The sequence below is a fragment of the Leptidea sinapis genome, chromosome 12 (assembly GCF_905404315.1).
Source record: "Leptidea sinapis chromosome 12, ilLepSina1.1, whole genome shotgun sequence".
In the NCBI taxonomy this organism is placed as follows: domain Eukaryota; kingdom Metazoa; phylum Arthropoda; class Insecta; order Lepidoptera; family Pieridae; genus Leptidea; species Leptidea sinapis.
Window position 1 is genome coordinate 12629359 of NC_066276.1, and position 19608 is coordinate 12648966.

Sequence of the window (19608 nt, forward strand, 5' to 3'; positions counted from 1 at the left end):
AAACTACTTTTTATGACTCCCCAAATGTTTATTTTGGAGATGTTCACTGAAGGGGTAACATTACAATAGATTTATAAATCGGTCTTAATAACAAAAGACAAACTCAAAGCCACGCTATTTGAAGAAATTTTCAATTATTTTATTAAGGATCCTGGATTAGAAATTAAGATCTTAATGCTTATCACAAAAATAAAAACGACAATGAATTATGAAAATATTATATATTTTTAACTATGCACTGAGTGCGAACCCAAAGATGTTGCCCACTGTGGACGCGAGGTGTTACCAAAGATGATTGTAAACAATTAAAACGTTAAGACACGCTAGACAAACTAACACGGACAGTAGAGCTACAATATGTACAACGTACAAATAAAATAAATAAATTTATTCAAAAATAATATAATATATTATCATCGGCCTAAAAACGTATCACAGTATAGGACTACTATATTACGTATTTACAGTTTTATATTTGCAATTTTTAGATAGTTGGTTTCAAATAATATGGCCGGTCTACACTTGACACGAATATGATGATAATGGGGCAGCAATGATAAGGCTGTCACCCATTCTGACGACACACAAGCACGCGCTCGGAATATAGTCAGTCAGTCAGTCAGTAACGGGCTATACCGGCTAAATATTGGTGCGTCACCGGCACTTGACGTCACATCTAAAATCAATAATAAAAATCAAATAAATATATTATTGATTATTATTACGAACACAGCAACTAAGGTGCAGATATATTTTTTATAAGTCTACGTGTCGTGGACGTGCCGTCGATGTGCTTTCATAGTCAAAATAAGGAAAACGTGGACTCCGACACCACAACGTCAAATTTAAAATATTGTGTGCGCTACACACGAGTCCATTCAACCTTAACTGTGTTTAAGATGATGCATGATTTGAACTGGCGCGTTCAAATAGTGTATAACGCTTAATTTGTTAATATATTTTGTGACAATGTCAATAGTAAAATAAACATACAACGTCAAATGTATAATATTATATTAAGTTACTATGCCATGCCATTCAAAACCAACTCTAACTTATAATGTATTCGTGTATATTTTACGTAAATACAAAACATCTAGCAATTAAAATATAACAACTGTCCAACAAAGTGAAATATAAATAACACGAGACACAAATATCAATAAACAAGCGTGGTCACTTCATAACAACACGGAACCAACAAGGAACAAGTAGAAACAATGACAACAATCAAGTGTGAAGAGCTCGGCGGACTGATACAGGGGCGGGCCTTTGACAGTCTACCTGGACCTGACGTATCTATGACGTCATAAAGATGGCGGCCAGTCCCTCTACCATCGCGCTGGCATTATATTTCACATTAATTTGTTCATAATTAAGATTACATTTATAAAATATAGAATTCTTATAAAATTATAATGTCATTACCTTTACCTCTTTGGAGCTGCAATACGGATATGTTAAGTAAAATATATAAAAATATAAAGTATTATCGGTATTCAACATAATTCCAAAATAAAAACGCAATCAAATAAAGATGAATTTTCATCTAAGGCAATTTTTCAATTTTTTTAAAAGCTTTATAGAATGTTAATGTACTTAAGAATATCAAAATCATGGAACCTACTCATGTATGCAGTTATTATATCACTGATTGGAAATGTTATTATTTCAGTGGTGGTTAGTGTAACAGGTACCAAACAGTTGGTTCAATACAGGGAACAAATAGCCGATAGCCGTTTATATATAACTTGTAGCCGCAAACTTTAGCTAGTAAATTTTTTTAGTACCAGACCTCTTCTTAATATAAAATTTGTAACAAGTAGGTTTACGGAAGAAAACGAGTTTAAGGCTCACCTGATAGTATTTGGCGTATGGATACTATATCCAAAATAGTAATATAATATCATCTCCAAATTTGTGGTACAGCCTCTACGAAATACACAAAACTATGTACTATATATACGGTTAAATACGTGCGGAATGTAAAACATTATTTAAAAACGAAAGAGTACTTTATAGAATCTCCTTGACGTCATTGTACAGTTGATTTTGGCATCACATTGATAATACGATGGAAATATAGCAGCACGCCATCACAGAACAATCACATGAGACAAATGTTCTATTAATTATTTAGTAGATGACAGTCGTAATTGTGAATCATTTCATTTATATTGTCCGTCGGTACACCGATCTATTTATAAAGAGTGGAGCGATGGATATTAACTGTGTTGTTGTAAAATATTAAATTGCTGATGTTTGTTCAAATTAATATGATATTTAAAAAGGCGAGATCCATATGTTATATATACATTGCTACGTAAGCTTGCGACGCTCCGGACATTGACGGACTTGTACACCAATGATGTGCAAGACGACGCCAACACGACTAAAATGAGAATCTCATATATTGATCGTCATAATATATTTTATTTATAAAAAACAACAGTTAAGTTAAAGCTACTTAAATACGAAATTTAATATTTTGATTGTTGCAGGTTGTGGAATAGTTTGTTTTTAAAGTGTGTGAATGCCAAGAGGTCATAAGTTCAGATACCGTCAGATGGAGTCTTGCTGAACGGAACCTGACTCCAAAGAGAGGTGCCCGGCATTAACGGTAGCTAACCGTCGATCTCGACTTGAATTTGCTTGACAGCACAGGAATTGAATGAAGTGACCGACGTCAGAGTATATCCTCTCCCAGAAGAACGTTATTCCGAGTGTTGTATCGAGGAAACTGTTGCTTATGGAGGAGGATCTGTAGTGACGGGCTGTGGCCGTGCAAATGGATTAACTTCTCATCGCTACATAACTGAAATCCTCGCAGACCATGTGGTGGTTGGTACCTTATGCAGCGTTACGCAGGATATATCGGACAGAACCGTTGATGCATGATAATGCATGGCCTCATGTTGCTCACGTGGTGACATATATCTTATATATAAAATTCTCGTGTCACAATGTTCGTTCCCGTACTCCTCCGAAACGGCTTGACCGATTCTCATGAAATTTTGTGAGCATATTAAGTAAGTCTGAGAATCGGCCAACATCTATTTTTCATACCCCAAAGTAATAAGTGTTGTTCACCCTTAAATTTTTTTTTTAATTGTTGGACGAAATTTTTTGTTTTTATTTTTTTATAATGTGGCATTAAAAAATACATACAACTTTAAATTTTCACCCATCTACGATGAACACATGATGAATACATATATATATATACAATGGCCAGCTCGAAGCTCGGACTTGAATCCGATAGAACACTTATGGGATAAGCGGAAACGTCGGGTTCGAGCCCAGGTAGGTACCGGCTCTAACAACGACTTCAAAGCAGCGAATAGCAATAGAATGCATTCCCGATAGTCAAGCTCGTGAGGCCGATGAATACAAGGATGCTGGCAGTTATCCGCGTAAGGGGAGAGAATACTGAATACTAAAAATATATTTTTTTTTAATTTTTTGGTTCTGTTTCAGAATTTTAAATGTCATTTTATTTTATGATCACTAGCGATTAATACGACTGAAAAATGTCTCTTCTTTGTAAAATACACAATTAATTGAATAATCGCAATGAATTTACGTCCTCTTCAATCATAATGAAATCCACTTTCTGTAGGTATAACTTTGATAGTAATAAGTATTATTCTTTTCAAGAGAATCAAATCAAAGTTTCAAGTAGGTAGCGGGTGGCCCGGTTTATATTTAAACATGCTTGGAAGCATCATTTTAACAACCTTATTCTATATATCTCGAGATTGTGTTCAGTAGGATTTAAGCATTACGCTAGTTACTTGAACGCCCTACGTAGGAGGCATTCTAGCAAAGTGATGATAACAAAATGGGAGAATACACTTTGTCTATGGCGCACTCAACATTAATTCCGCCCGTGCATTAATACCTACTATTTCAAAATTGACTGACCAATATACGAGTTAATCTAGTCACTCTAATTTGTGTTATATGATACAACTCAGAAAGCGTAGTACACGCTACATGCTAGTTGTAGTAACAAAAATAAAATCAAATTAGGCAAGAAAATAATATCAATAATTAATAAGTATAATAATATTACCATCTAATATTTAGTATAAACAATTTGAGCCCGTTTACCTGATTTAAATTTCACTTCTCAAAATATACTCTAGAATAATCATTACCTTAATAATTAAAAGATATAATTTGCATAAATTTAACTTGAGATGAGTTCCTGTGTTTTAAGTATGTGGCGACTATATTGTTATATTTTACTTTGGTATTATTGTTAGTCTTAACTGAGTGATTTTCCTTTTTTATTTATTTAGACTTATGTTCAGGAGGGACGCCCAGGGTCTGTACACATTATCAAAAACTAATAATAACAATTAACACGCGACTTAAATGTCACTAGACATGCACTGGCCGTATTCATTGTCCTTTCCGCCGACAAATTGGAAAGGTTTTGATATTAACTTTTAAACAAGAATTAATTACAAAGAGAAAAGGTTTAAATTTATTTTATGAGAAAAAGTGACGAAACGAGCAAGACGTTCGGCTGATAGTAAATGATACGCCCTGCCCATTACAATGTAGAGCCGCTTATGATTCTTGATTGAATCCAAAATTTTGAGCGGCATCGCAATAGGCTAATCTTCGATTTTTTTTAAATATATTCGAAAATGATCGTAAACATTCGATATTTTTACTTCCTAAATAACAATTCCACTTTATGCAAAAAAAATATATTTTAAGGTTAAACAAACAAAGGATAAATATCCAGTGCAATCAATCCTTATCGATTTTATAAAAAAAAAAAACCTTGTATAATCAGTATCGTTGGTGTTACTTAAAACAAATTTTTTCTGCTAGTGACGTCACAGCCGGTCACGTGACGTAGGGTAAAAGTGGGATAGACGCCCTTGGAGGATAGACGCCGCACCTTAAAAAAAGCGAATTTAAAACTAAGTTCACGCTCTAGTACCAAGTTCCTCGGACAGATCTCGCCCCCACAGCTCAGTCCGCGCACGCGCTTCGACAGGACTGCACGTGTCGCCGCTTGAGTTAAAAAAACATTGCAAAATTTTATCGCGCTTGCATGATTCTTGTGACAGTGACATTTTGACGTGTTCAGAACTTTCGTTTTCGAAGGGAAGTTTAAGTGTGTATTGTTATTTAAATAGTATGTATTATTTATATTTATGGTGTGTTTATAAAATTACGAAATTATTTAAGTATTTTTATTTATTTGCTGGGGCGTCTATCCCTACTAAAAAGGATAGAGGCCCCACTATTGACTGAGTATAGACGCCCTTAGAGGCATATATCCTCAATGACTTATTCACAGGTACTTAGGCTATAGGTAAGATTTTTTTAAATAACGTACCTATCTAGTTAATATGCAACTTAGTAGGAAAATTGATTTTCCAGTTTATTTATGAGCAGTTTATACCTTTACATGTCGTACTTCACTGTACTTGTAAAAAATAATGCAGCGTATCACCTAATTTCATTTTTTATTTTAGACAAAATGCCGCGAAAATATAAAAGGAAAATAGGGGCACCCGTTCGTGCTGCTTGGTCTGAAGAAGCCCTTTGCAAAGCTTTTGGGGAAATGGATAAAGGCCAAGTCGGTGTAAATGAAATATCTCGTCGTTATGGTATTCCATCTCGAACTTTGAGGCGGCGATATGCTAAAAAAAACTGTGAAAAACTTACTTTGGGTAAGTAATAGAGGAATTAATTGCCCTAATCAAATTCAATTTAGGCACTGTCTTCTTAGTTTGTTTTTTCATACTTGTCCTTTTTGAATCCTCAGTTTTTTTTCTATACCTATTAATTTCTTCTTTTTCAGGAAAACATCCCACACTGGACTTTGACAACGAGAAACGTCTCGTAGCGCACATACAAAAATTAGAAAAGGCAGGATTTCCCACAACACGACAGGATGTAAGAAGACTCGCTTTTGAATTTGCCGAGAAACTGGGTTTGGAAAATTCTTTTAACAAAGAGACACGTATGGCTGGTCAGCACTGGCTCAAATCATTTCTTGAACGACACCCAGAACTCAGTATTCACCAGGCAGAAGGTTTGTCTATTGCAAGGGCTCAAGGATTAAATCGAGATGAAGTAAACAAAATGTTTGAATTGTTGCTAAAAGTACTAACTGAAAATGATTTGATCGAATTTATAATATTGACGAAACTGGGGTTCAAATGAAAAGTAGTAAGTAGTAAGTTCCTGGTAAAGTTATTGCTACTAAAGGTGCCAAAGTAGTAAATTCCATCACTTCTAGCGAAAAAGGTGAGACAATGTCAATTATAGCTTGCTGTAACGCTGTTGGCAACTATGTTCCTCCAGTGGTCATTATCAAGGGGGTCAATAAAAGACCAGAGTTATTAGAGGGTCTTCCGCCCGGAGCCAAAGTGTACATGAAAAAAAAATCTGCCTACGTCAACTCAGAACTCTTTCAAAAGTGTCTGAAAGAACAGTTCGTGCCAATAAAACTACAGGGTTAGGTTTTGCTTATACTTGACGGGCATTCATCTCACACTACTGCTATTGTTTTTCTAGAATTAGCACAAGAAAATGACATCATATTGTTCTGTTTGCCAAGCCACACTACACAGGCTTTACAACCGCTTGACCGGAGTTTTTTTAAACCTTTCAAAACTTACTTCGCTTCAGAAACTAAAAACTGGATGTTGAGTCACAAAGATCGAAAAATAAATCGATACATTGCTGGAAAATTAATAGGTAACGCATGGGCTCGCGCTGCTACCTCTTCTAATGCTGTGAATGGGTTTCGTGCATGTGGTGTCCCGTACAATCCTTCTGCTATTCCCGACAGCTACTTTGCTATCTCTGATAACAGCTTTCAAAATCTAGATGAAGGAAACCTTGCTCAAGACCAACCAGTAGCAAGGGAACTCGACGCTATTGCTGATGTGAATTCATATTATGTTGAGCCCCAGCCTGGTCCATCGTCGTCAACTATCAATAGGGAGCCTGAAAGTGTAGAAGTCATAACTCCAAGTAAATATCTTAACGAATGTTCACCTATCCCGAAAATTCCTGTTCCATTATACAAAAGAGGCAAGCAAGGTGCTGCCGTTTTAAATTCAGAAGAACATATTCACTCTAAGGAAGCTAAGTTGAAAGGTAAAGCTAAGAAGCAAACACCAGACAAACCTAGAAAAAACAACCAAAAATCAGTTCCTAAAAAGAAAAGACCGAGGTTTAGCTCTGAAAGTGAACAAGAGTTCGATGAATCAGATTCTGACCAGACTGAATCTGATAAAGAAAATACTCAATGCAGAGAATGTTTCGATGACTATGCAAGTACCAAGTCCACGGCGGACTGGATTCAGTGCCTGATGTGTAAACTCTGGTTACACGAAGATTGCACGCTATATGGCGATTACTGTAATAGATGTGGACCCAAGAAGAAGCTTGCAGCTCTGAAAGTTAACCTGGCCAAAGTGAATTCAAAGAAGAAGTAACCTGGCCAAAGTAAACAGTATCTCTATATTTGTTGAGTACTTAAAAATTTTGATTACTGTTATTTTTTTTTAAGAAGAAAGCTTTGTTTTTTCCCAAAGAAGTCTTAAGGGACGGATTTGTTTTAAGTTTTATTATTCCTAAATTTAGTTCTGTAAAGTTTTAAATAATTTTTAATAGACGTTGTTAAGTTGCTAAGTTTGCCCAAAGAATGATTGAAAGACTGAGCCATTTGTTCCTATAAAAGTACCATTTACTTCAGTTTTACGGTATATTTGGATAAGAAATCTTTATAATATATTATTGCAACTAAGAAAGCAAATAAACATTTTATTTAATTTTCTACGATTTTTTTTTATTACGGAGGCATCTATCCCATAGCAGGGCATATATACTCATGTCGAAATTTTGCCAGGGGCATCTACCCCATACAATAGGCGTCTATCCTCAAACAATAAGTTTTTTTAACAGCCGAATATCTACAAATCTACGGTATGCATTGAATAATGATATGAGTAGATAGTAAGTATAAGGACTATAGTTGTTACAAATAGTTAACTCACTCGAATAGTGCTTTAAAAAAAATGTTATAGTCAGCTTACAAAAAGTGGGGCATCTATCCCACTTTTACCCTACAGATAATAAAACTATGATTTTAAATTTGAAAATATAAATGATTCTCATGTTATTTATAACAATTTAGTATTGATTTCGTATTTCTTATGGTAAAAACTGTATAAATAAAATTATTTACTAATTTTGATAGATGAAAGTGACCTATTGAGCTCGCCACTTTGGGACATAAAATGTAGTTATTAGGTCAGTAATGTCAGTAGCTAGGGCGCACTCTAAACAGAAACAAATGTAAAAAGAAATAATTCGTATTTAATGTTGGTATTGTTGTAACATTGTTCAATGAGAGAGCTGATGACACATCAAGTACTGGTGACACACGCCAGACAGAGCGATTTCTAGACCAACATTCCAAATACAGGCATTGAATTAAAATGCATTTGTCTGTTTGAAATATTAAAATAAAATCCTATTACTAAATACGTCCAGATGAATGTTTCCATTGAATTGATAAGTACCAAAATTCAATTTTAAAAGTTTTGTTTGTCTATCAGGCTCGTCTTTGAAACGTGTGAAACGATTTGTACGAGACATTATTTTAAATGAATTCGAGTACCGCGATCAATGATAAAGAACTTACCGAAGGAAGGTAGGAAGGTGGGCGAAGTGCTGCTTACTATTTTACTCACATACTTTTACGAAAGTAACTTCAACTCCCTTTTTCCTACTATTTCCAAATGTATTTTTTAATAAAACATGTTAAACTTTTTTTTTGTTTTGTCACTATTTTTAGAAGCTTTTTACGCCAATGCATAATAATAAAAGTTTGTATTGTATATAACAAATTCAGTGTATGTCCAAAACGCAATTAACATTACCGCTAGAACTTACGCGCAAAATGTTTGATATGTGTAAAATGTTCGAGAAGAAATGAACCGGAACCGAATTAAAATAGCACGCGGCGTACTTAACAAGAATAAAGGTAAGAGCGCATTTGAAAAAAAGAATAAAGTAGAGTGTAAAGGAGGGTCGTTGGTTCTCTTTATCTTGTCTCGTTGGCCGTGTGTGCAATATTCTGTTTGATGTCGCCGCATGTCAGACAAGCGAGAAGCCCTGCGTCTGTTGGATGGCCTGTACCAAGTAGTACTTGAGTTTCTCCTTCGTCTTGTACCGCGGGAGATCCAACAGGTTGAAGCACGTGTGCGCCACGGGGAAGAACCGGTCGTCTGCTACCGGCTGGATGCGAATCTGAAATTAGTAATTTATTTATAATTGGAAATCTAGTTGTTGTTACAATATAACAAACATAAAGATCAGTAAGCAATGTATAGTGGGATCCTGTTGCCCGGCACTCATGGAAGAGTTACCAACAATGTGGCAGACTGTGGTCGCTCGATGTTACATATGTAATACATCTCTATACAGCCACTGCTCTGACGCGAGTAGATAACAGTGTGGTAAGTAACCCGGACGAGTCTGTAGGTCTACTCGCAAAATCGACAACAATATATTCGGAGCGATACGATAATAACACGAATATATCGCACCTACCCTACTCTAACAAATGTTCGTATTCCATATCGTTTATCGTAACCATAGACTAATATTTTGATTTTTTTACGATGTTAGAGTGAATGAGTTATGCGCAAACTATGTATAATCTGTGATATGTCGCTGCTAAGTGTCAAAAGTCAAAACATAGCTTAGGCGCTTAGAACCATGCCAGACTCTGCAACACCAATTTGCATCACTTACACAAAATGTGAATATTCAAAAATTATGTAATGAATAAAATATGAGCATTTAAAATTGAAAAAATATTACAAAACTTGTGGATAATAAAATGAAAAAAAAAAGTAACTCAATCCTTCTCGTCGACTTCCTATTTCTCAGGCGGCCATTTGCATTACTTTCTACGCATAAACGATCAACAAAATGACTAAAATTACTTGGTAGTTAATAAATCCTGTTGAATAGTAAATCACATATAATTATTTTAATTTTATTTATTAAGTTTGTAAATTGTATGGCAAATATATCTATATAACTCGAAACGATAATAGCAACGACAGCCTAGAAGGTGTCGTTGAGATTATCGTAAAAGTGACGTTTGATTGTTTGTCGAATTCGAATATTCGTCTCTGACATTTACAACTAAGAGTAGGGCTAGACCGATAATATCGAAAAATGTTTCGTTCGTTCAACCATCGTTTCGACATTGAATACGATGTAACTAAGACTAGGATTCGACACGACTAATGCCACGATATATCGAATATCGATTTTATGAGTAGGCCCCCTGGGCCGATTGTGCTGACATCATAAGACGGCATCGTGACTCTCCCACTTCTAAAAAGCCCTTGGCCGCCTCTTACACGACACCCTTGGGCCTGGGACTTTCCTTTTTTTTTAACACCCCGAAGCACAAAGAAAATATAAATACGTAGCTATAAATGCGTAGTCCATATTATTTCCATGTTTAAATCATTAGATGATGATTTGATGAAGATGATTTTAATGTCAATTTAAGAAAAAAAAACTTGTTGATATATTTTGTCAGGATACCGCTAGGTATATTATGTAATTTTCACTTTTGTCGCGATGAGATAAGTACAAATATAAGCAGTATTTTTTAAAAAACCTCGCCGTATTTATTTGTGTATTTTTTTTTTCATTTAAAATTACCTAGTCGAAGAACAATTATTGATGTATAACTAGGTCAAAAAACACTCGTGGCGTCATTTGTGTCATTCACCCACTCGTGTTTTTGACCCTTATTATACAACTGTAGCATAAAATACTATATTTGGTGATGACACGTTACTTTTATTCAAAATAAAACGGAAACAAAATACAGTGGATAGCAAAATGCTTGATGATTCTAAGTTAAAAGTATTATATTGGTTCACAAACAATAACCTACAAGAAAAGAACACAACTTGAGTTCTCCATCTTTTACCGCTAAAGAGATCAGACAGTTGACAAATGTGAATACTGCTTACTATTTAATGGACAATGGACAACTCGCTCGACAATGGCAACACTTTCCAGAACCATATCTCGAATAAAAAGCGCATACTCCTTCCTTCAAGGCCGGCAACGCTCCTGTGATTCTTCTGGCGTTGCAAGAGGTGAAGGTGATCACTTAACACCAGGTGACGCGTACGCTCTTGTCCTCCTTTTCCATAAAAAAAATACTGCTTGTTGGGTCTATTATTTGCGAATTTCCATAGCATTATGTCATATGGTTTGTTATCGGGGGGAAATGCTTTTATAGTATTGTTACTCCATATGGTCAGTATTTGACATTAGTTTTTCCTAATTCCGAGCTTGTATCACAATGTCTGAGTCGATCAACAACAGATGTGATCAGATATCGCATACCTTAATATCCTTCATCCCTTGTATGGGCACTCGGTCACTGCCCGTCAGGAACAATAGGAACTTCTTTTTATCTTCAATGGACAACTCGTGGAACACTTCCCAGAACCATCTGCCAAATAGTCGTCATTCTTATAATATTATTACAATAAATAACAAAAATAATAAACATTAAATCGAATCATTTACATAAAATGAACTTTTTTTTCACGGCGGCCATTTTCGAATTGAGATACAGCTCGCTGACAGACAGACAGACAGGTGGAGCTAGCCGTTGTGTATGGATCCCTAACAAGATAGATTAGTTAACCTCCCGCTTCGAGCAAGTGTTAACAATAAGTCTTCTAGTCCATCTTATCATTTTATAATACTATTGCTTGGACTACTGCGAATATAATAAATAAAATTTGTTACTTTAGGGGCTGTTTCACAATGTCCAAGTAAATTTACGAATAGGCCATTTTCTACATATCTATCGAATGAAGACATGATTTGCGTTTCACAATGTATACATTGTGTTAGCAGGTAAGCTATTTAAATTATAAGATGGATCTAGTAGTAAATATCATAGTTATGTGATGGATGCCTAACAGAGTGACAGGCATTTGGCAAAATAATTTCACTTTATATAACGGTAGGGGAGCCCAAGAGATTTAATAGGGATTTACTCAAGCGTCGTGGGCAGTTAATGTATTGTGAAGGCTAGATGCTAAAAAAAAAGTTTAGTGTACTCTGTCATTGGTGGGGAGTGTGTATGATATTGCAAAAAACAGACCCAAAGAAATATTCAAGCGGATTATTCGAATATTATTAATGTGTGCGCCCCACGTGTGTCTGATAACGACAAATATTACTATATATTATGACGTTAAATATTAATCTGCCGGTTTGCATGGCGGGGGTCGTGGGGGTGGCCATACGAAGGGGTAGAAAATAACGTTATATAGCGTGACAATGAGACGAGATGTTAAGTGAACTCTATTGTAGCTTCAATTCAAGAGACTGACGATTTGGACGTGACAGAAAGTCAAGACCGATTGAGAAAATTCGAAAAATTTCTTGACCATGAAATACTCAAGCGCGTCAGATTATTATACAGACGGTTCATCTTAATGTCCTTGTCGTCCTGACCCATAATCTGATAATTATGTGGAGAAATTCCCGTAATCTGAATAACGGTTTAAATTATTTGGTTTAAAACTATGCGACTTTCCGATTTCCCTGTGTAACGCTCTAATTGTTAGATGATTGAAATGCACATTTTACTGCATATAATTAACTTACCTTACCTTAATCTGACGCGCTCGAATTGTTCTATCGATTGATTTTTTTTTTAATAATCGGCTGCTCTATACGTTCGACCCTATATACAGAGCACAGTTATGGTGGGAGTACTTCATAAGGTCTTCCACCTTGCCCCTCTTATGTTATTCTGATGCACTCGATTAAATCCGAAAATCCCGCTTGGCCTCTTCTACTATATTTATGTTTGCTTCATGGTTTGTTTATTACTTTTTTTATTCTTTTTTTTTTGGGGCTTAGTCAAAGATGAATTTATCACCCCCGTAGCTTAAAAAAAATCTTAATTACATCACACAATATATAAAAAAACACAAAGAGCCCCATATATATATATAACCAAAAAAAATACAAACACATTATTAACACATCTTAACGAGCGACCGCGGGGCCTTTGATAGTAGAGAGGCCAGTTAACTATTACACATTGTAATTATTCTTAAGTAGACTCGGCCGCTCTGAATCGTTCCGTACACATTCCATCAAAAGATGGAAAACATCATCGATTCTTGTGTCTCCACAGCCTATACAATTTTGTGTTAGCAACCTTTTCATTAAAAATTTAAATTTATTTGATAGAATATGCCCGGAACGAAGTCTTAACATTGTTACGATATCCGTCCTTTTAACTTTGGATTCTGTAAACAATGGACATCTAGGGAGCTGACACACTATTGTTTTATACCATATGTCCTTTTGCCGCGATCTTTCGTCACAATATTCTTGCCAATCTAGTATACAGTCCTGTTTAAATTTTATCAATATTTAATTTGGTAACGGGACAAGGTCATATGGTACTCCGTTGCCAATGGCGCTTATGGCTGCCGTGTCTGCTTCCCTACGATCATGGGCAACGAGGGAATGTAAAAAAAATGGGAGGGTGAACATTGAATTATGACGGCTTTATTTTTATGATTAATTTCGCATATGTATTCTAAAATGTCATAGGCTATCGGGTATCCTCGAATATTCGAAATTAGCCGAGCTAAATGTAGAAGAGCGCTCTTTGAGCCAGATAAAATCACAAACTTAACACATTCGAGTGACAAATTTTGTTACACGAAAGCGGCATACAGTTATGTAATGATTGATTTTATTGTGAAAATAAAAATAAAGAAAACTGTAAAATATGGAATAAAATTGACATTAAAAGCCATTAAGGTTACGTTATTTAAAAAGTTTTTTTAATACGTTTTCATTTCGTCGAACGGAATGCCAGACCGATCTGTCAGATAAGTCATCTAGTAATTAAATATAGCGGTGAAGTGATTATGAAACGCAATCTGTTATATCTGTAACTTTTATGTAGCCATTAATTTATCTAGCCTCACGGACTAGTTAAAAAGAAGGACTCGGCGCCGTAATATTAGCAAGTGAAGCACCTTTATGCTAGTGTGTATGGGGTTACGAAGTATACCAGTTACACAATTTTTTCCTCCTTAAATAATCAATATCTGGACGACCGAGCCTTGCTCGGATTTTTAAGAATGTACAAAACTTGAAAAAAAAATACTATAGGACATCTGGATTCGAACCAGGGTCTTCTGCTTTCCAGATCACCCAATGTCCCATCTGAGCTATTATAGTCTTGTGTATATAATATATATATAAAACACGGATAAATTACATTTTTTAATATTGAAACCTAGCTAGGTCGAATTCTCGCCCCCGAAACTACCTGTATACTAAAATCGTTGGAGCCGTTTCCGAGATTCAGAATATATATATATATATATATGTATACAAGAATTGCTCATTTAAAGATATTAGATATATCCACAAATACTTTTATAGTATTGTTTTTACAGTTTTTCACAATGCACGATGGCATTTTTAAAATATTTTATTGCGACGCGAACTGATCTGTCACAGACGATGGCAAATCTCATAATGGCGGCCGATCGGCTTGTATTAGTGTAAGTGTATGCGTTAGGCTATGTATTTACATGTTTACCGGCTTGTTTTAGTGACTCACTGTTATGTAAGGTGACACGGAGTCCTTATTTTTTTACTCGTCCGTGTCTAGCGTATGACAATCTGCTACTTATACATTGTGAAACAGCCCCTTAATCTACGAATCTACACGTTATTATGTTCCACCATTGTACAACACTGTACACCGACCTGACTTCCTGGTCCGTGGCCGAGTACCCGTTCTTGTACTCGCAGTTGGTCTCGAACACTTCCCAGTCGTACTCCTCGTTGCCGATCACTACCGACATGAGCTCGTAAGATCTGAACAGTTTTACTATCCTTCCGCCGCACACCTGTAAATATAGCGCTTGTTGTTATCAATATAAGGTGTGTTATTGAACAGTTCATAATTCACAAACGGAACTATGTATATGTTCAAAGTATGTATTTAATGCTGAATATTTAAAGTTATGGTTTGATTTATTCGGAGTAAAGGAGAAAGGTTTTTCTCATGCGTCAAAGTTAAATTAATATAGTAATTATTTGCTTAATTTTTGCCATAATCGGAATCAATGAATTGAACAGGGGATTCAATTTAAAATAAAATAAAACATTATTTAGATTTTCCTGTAAATCGCGGTGACGGAAATAAAGTCATCAATTTAGTAGTGTTGTGGTTCAACAAATGATTATTATTTTGGTAGGTACTATTGACATTTATTGATTAGAATCGATGTTTTTGTATTTGAATCGATTTTGGCATGATCACATAATCTGAAACCAGTCTCGTAAATACTCTAATTGAGTTTTTAGAATACTCTAATGGAAACAAACTAAAAACCTTTAAAGCAAATTATGTGCAGTCGACACCCCAATTATGACTCTCGAGCAGGTGTGTAAGGAAGTAATCGCGCGGTTAATAACTAATGTAAGCATGTGATAGTCACTTTTTGAAATCCCTGGTTGAACGCTTTGAATTGATTCTCAACGGACTTGTTGAGCAGGAAGTCCACGTAGAGGTCCACGTACTCCGCCTTGTTCTCGAGGGTCACGGGCAGGCTCTCGCCGCCCTCCTTGAGCGGGTGCACCTGGAGCTGGTCGAACACGACCGTGTTCACAGCGAAACATAAGCTGAACACCTGCAAAACATTCAATAACAATAAAAACATGAATATAATATCAATATGTATATTTTGTAAATATCTATCGTGCTCTGGCCAACAGTTCTCATTTATTTTTGATGACGCAATATGAACTGAATATATATTATATATGTATTTATTAATTGAAGTCTCATCAATGTATGAACTGGATAATTTATTAATTTGTTCGGCCACAAATTTATGGATTTAATGGCCGACTCTTAGACGGCGTCTCTTTTACAGCAGGCCATGTCTTGTAAAGCTGGCCATAATTTGAAGCCCAGGGGGTTCTTATTTGGGCTAGAAGAGAGCCTGTCTTCATCCTTTATAAAATCCGGAACATTGACTTCTAAACATGCTTGGATAGTTCGTACCTTGTAAATAGGTGCTGACTAACTCGAAATAACAAAGAAGAAATGGCTTTGTGACTCCTTTGATTAAGACACCTTCCACTAAACCATGACTGGCCCAGGATAATCACCACTATGCAGTTTTTCGACCACCTATGAAGCTTCTTTTGATACACAAGTACAAAACGTCTGACGGGTCCGGTAGTCTCTATATAATTTTCTTTTTCATTTTATACTTACTTCTTCAACATCTTCTTCCGTGTATTCCAGCAAGCTTTTGAGACTGTTGGCGAGCGTGGGATGGAGGTCGGAGAGATCGTCCAACATGACCGCTTCACCAAGCAACTTCTTATACAGCACCAACGGGAACGGCACGTAGATTATTATCGAATTGTAGATCGCTAATCCGTAGATTGCTCCTAGAAGGCACATGCTGATTAAATTGTTTATATTAATATTGACATTTGTATGTAATTAAGTATTCAAGTCGCAATCACAGTATTCTGAAAAATTCAAATAAAACTAGCATGGACGAGATTCATCTACTCCAGCAACTTAACAAAACTGTTATAGAATTACATTAATTGTCATTTTAAAACGGCTTCAGGATTCCCAAAGTATAATATAATATATAGTAAGGATTCTAAGGCTCTACTGTGTCCATACATATGTCTTGACTTCATCGGGCTATTAAACTTTAACTCAATTAAAATGTAACTAAACTGTTATATTTGACATGGAATCATGTACCTATCAAATAATACATGACGTCATCTTCCAATGGATTGCTAGAGAACCATATCATGTTAGTTTCCTCCGACTGCATGAACATTCCGTACACGGGATCGAATATTTCCTTCAGCAACAGTAGAAAGAACTCCTTCTTCACACCACCGGCATCTTCAGCTTCTTCGCCAACAAACTCTACCTGAAACATTTACTAATTATTTTCGTAATAATTTTGCACAATACCTATAATAAATAATATTTTTTATCACATCTATTCAAAAAGAGCAGGTTTGTCATACGTCCAACGTGTTTTAAGTGATTGGTTCTCGGCATGACAAGATTACGGTGACTGGTGCGCGCGCTTGACATATTGTCAAGATATGTCAGATACGTGGACGATATATGCGTTATGTATGAGGGGATCAGTCACAATAAAATAAATGGATTTTTGAACTACACAACTTATTAACTAGATAAGTGTATACATTAAAAAAAAATCGCGCAAATCAGCGATAGTTACTTAACATCAATTGACGCGTACGCTCGTTTGTACCTACTCCTCTTCCATAAAAAATACCTAAATAATTTTAGATATTATATTTATTGAGAAGTGTGGAGTTTTAGTGTTTCTTGAATAAAATGGTTCTTTAATTCAATATTTGTATTGTATCATTCAATAATTTTTTAAATAATAAAAAAAATTTGCACACAAAAGTTACAAAAAAAAATCGATTTTGTTAAAAAAGAAATACTTCTGTTTGAAATATTTATATGCCACACTTTATTACCCGTAGGTACATAATTTACTTTCCGCGAATAAATCAAGCAGTCTCTTCTTAAGCAATTAATTATATTTTATTAATTAAGTATATCAATGAACAAAATCCTATTGTCAAGTAAAATAAATACTCCTGGTACAAATTGGTACATCGCTCAATCTTAATCTTAATTTTTGAATTGAAGTTAACACATTTTATATGCTCTCTTAGGTATCCTATCATTTTCCTGCTCAGTAACCTAGTAGGAATCTTAATAAAAAATAACGTGAAATAAGAGAGGCACTAGCACGTTCTCATTTTTTGCATAAGAAGAGCAAAAAGTTGAAAAATGTGTATAATACAGAAAACCAAGAAACTATATCAGCATACTATCCCACAAAAAAGGAAAACAAAAAACCAAATTTGTTTGTCAAGCATTATTGTCAATAAATATTTTAGTTCTATAATAAAAACTAAGTAAAATGTGCTACTACAGTATGCATAATGCCATCCTTCAAATAAAGTGTATTTTTAAGAAATTCGGCTCTTGTAGCAATATTGAGACACGTGGAATTTATGCGAGTCTTAACTCGCATAAATTTAATTAATTTAAGTAACAGTACACGTGTATGGTCACGAGTTCTAATGTCGAGTCACGTGAGTGGTCAATTCGACGGTTGGTCGTGTTGCCATAAGAAATTCGTTTTTACCTTGCTACATGCCTTATCAAATGGCCAAGCCATTGACAATTATTTTAATAAAATTTGCCTAAGGCAACGAATACCAAAACAATGGTGAAAATAATCATAATAACGAAGACACGAAAGCGTGTTGTGTTTTTTTATAGCAGAGTAAGATGGATTTCAGTCCATCTGACGAAGTAACGGAGACATCTAGTATATAGTATGTATGTAGACAGTATAACTTACTCGAAGCGGATTTTTGAGTTGCGAGCTATCGTGATTACTAATTTGGAGCATCGTGTCCCTCACGATATGGTTCCTCGATACAGTGAGGTTGAGGAACTGGTCCCTGTGGTACTCGTACGTGGGGTCTACGAACAGCCTCGTGAACATCATGGTCGTGGCCCGGCTCACGGCCATCTGCATCTGAAGCTGCTGGTCGATCTTGAGCAGCAGCGACTTGCACTGCACGTCGAACAGGAAGGCGTAGTTGCAGAGGTGCGGTTGTGTCGACTGTAATCATTTTATTAATTGTATGCCAACAATTTATTGCAATGGCTCTTACTTAATCTAAGAGGAGTTGAGAAATGAGAGTTCAGATTTGAGTTTTGTATTACATGAACTTTATATTACATTTATTTTTAGTTATTATCAGCTGGAATCATTTGACCGCGTACAACTCAGAGCTGCTCAAATTGTCAAAGATCCAGTACTCTGTGAACCAAACAAACGTAAAACCAAACTATAGAAGCAACATCCTATTCCGGGATGATACAACATGCTATACCTTTTAAAAAAGCGCGTACATGTATTTAAACCTAGGTATCGAACACGATCCTGTGTTTAATGTGTGTTTGTTATAAGAGAATATAACATGGTTACAGCAGACATTTAAAATTCACGCCTCCAAACTGCTGTTTTCATTGACTCGAAAAATAGAGACTGACATTGTCTATAATATTAGGGGTTAAAGTATGAAATTGCCGTTTTATTGTAATAGGTACGTTGAATTGACACAGAACCTTCATAGTTTGAGATTTTTGAGTGAAACTATTTTCACATGATAACTACCTTTTTTTTTCTTTATTGTTCACAATTAAAAGTATTACAGAGAAAATACATATAAAGTCACCCACAAGAAACCATGTAAGGTTTATCCGTGGGGACGAGATCGCTCTTAATGACTTACATTATTATATTAAATTTTATACCAATTTATACATAATTACATTAAAAATTGTTTGCTTAATAAATACTTTGCCTTTTCCGGTTTTTTCTCAATGCTTTCTTAAACGTTTGCTGG

The 19608-nt window shown here is 35.3% G+C and overlaps 1 protein-coding gene across 2 annotated transcripts in view; it reads right to left on the reverse strand.

Moving 5' to 3' along the window:
- Nucleotides 1–204: 204 nt before the first annotated feature.
- The window catches only part of LOC126967073 (probable E3 ubiquitin-protein ligase HERC4), a 51506-nt gene continuing 32102 nt past the window's right edge, over nucleotides 205–19608 (reverse strand). For both annotated transcript variants that reach the window (XM_050811448.1, XM_050811449.1), the window contains 7 exons: nucleotides 18552–18818; nucleotides 16886–17063; nucleotides 16376–16554; nucleotides 15591–15782; nucleotides 14854–14996; nucleotides 11434–11542; nucleotides 205–9297 (listed from right to left, as the gene is read on the reverse strand). In XM_050811448.1, the coding sequence (XP_050667405.1) occupies nucleotides 9145–9297; nucleotides 11434–11542; nucleotides 14854–14996; nucleotides 15591–15782; nucleotides 16376–16554; nucleotides 16886–17063; nucleotides 18552–18818 (1221 nt within the window). In that variant the 3' untranslated portion in view covers nucleotides 205–9144. The remainder of the gene's footprint in view (nucleotides 9298–11433; nucleotides 11543–14853; nucleotides 14997–15590; nucleotides 15783–16375; nucleotides 16555–16885; nucleotides 17064–18551; nucleotides 18819–19608) is intronic.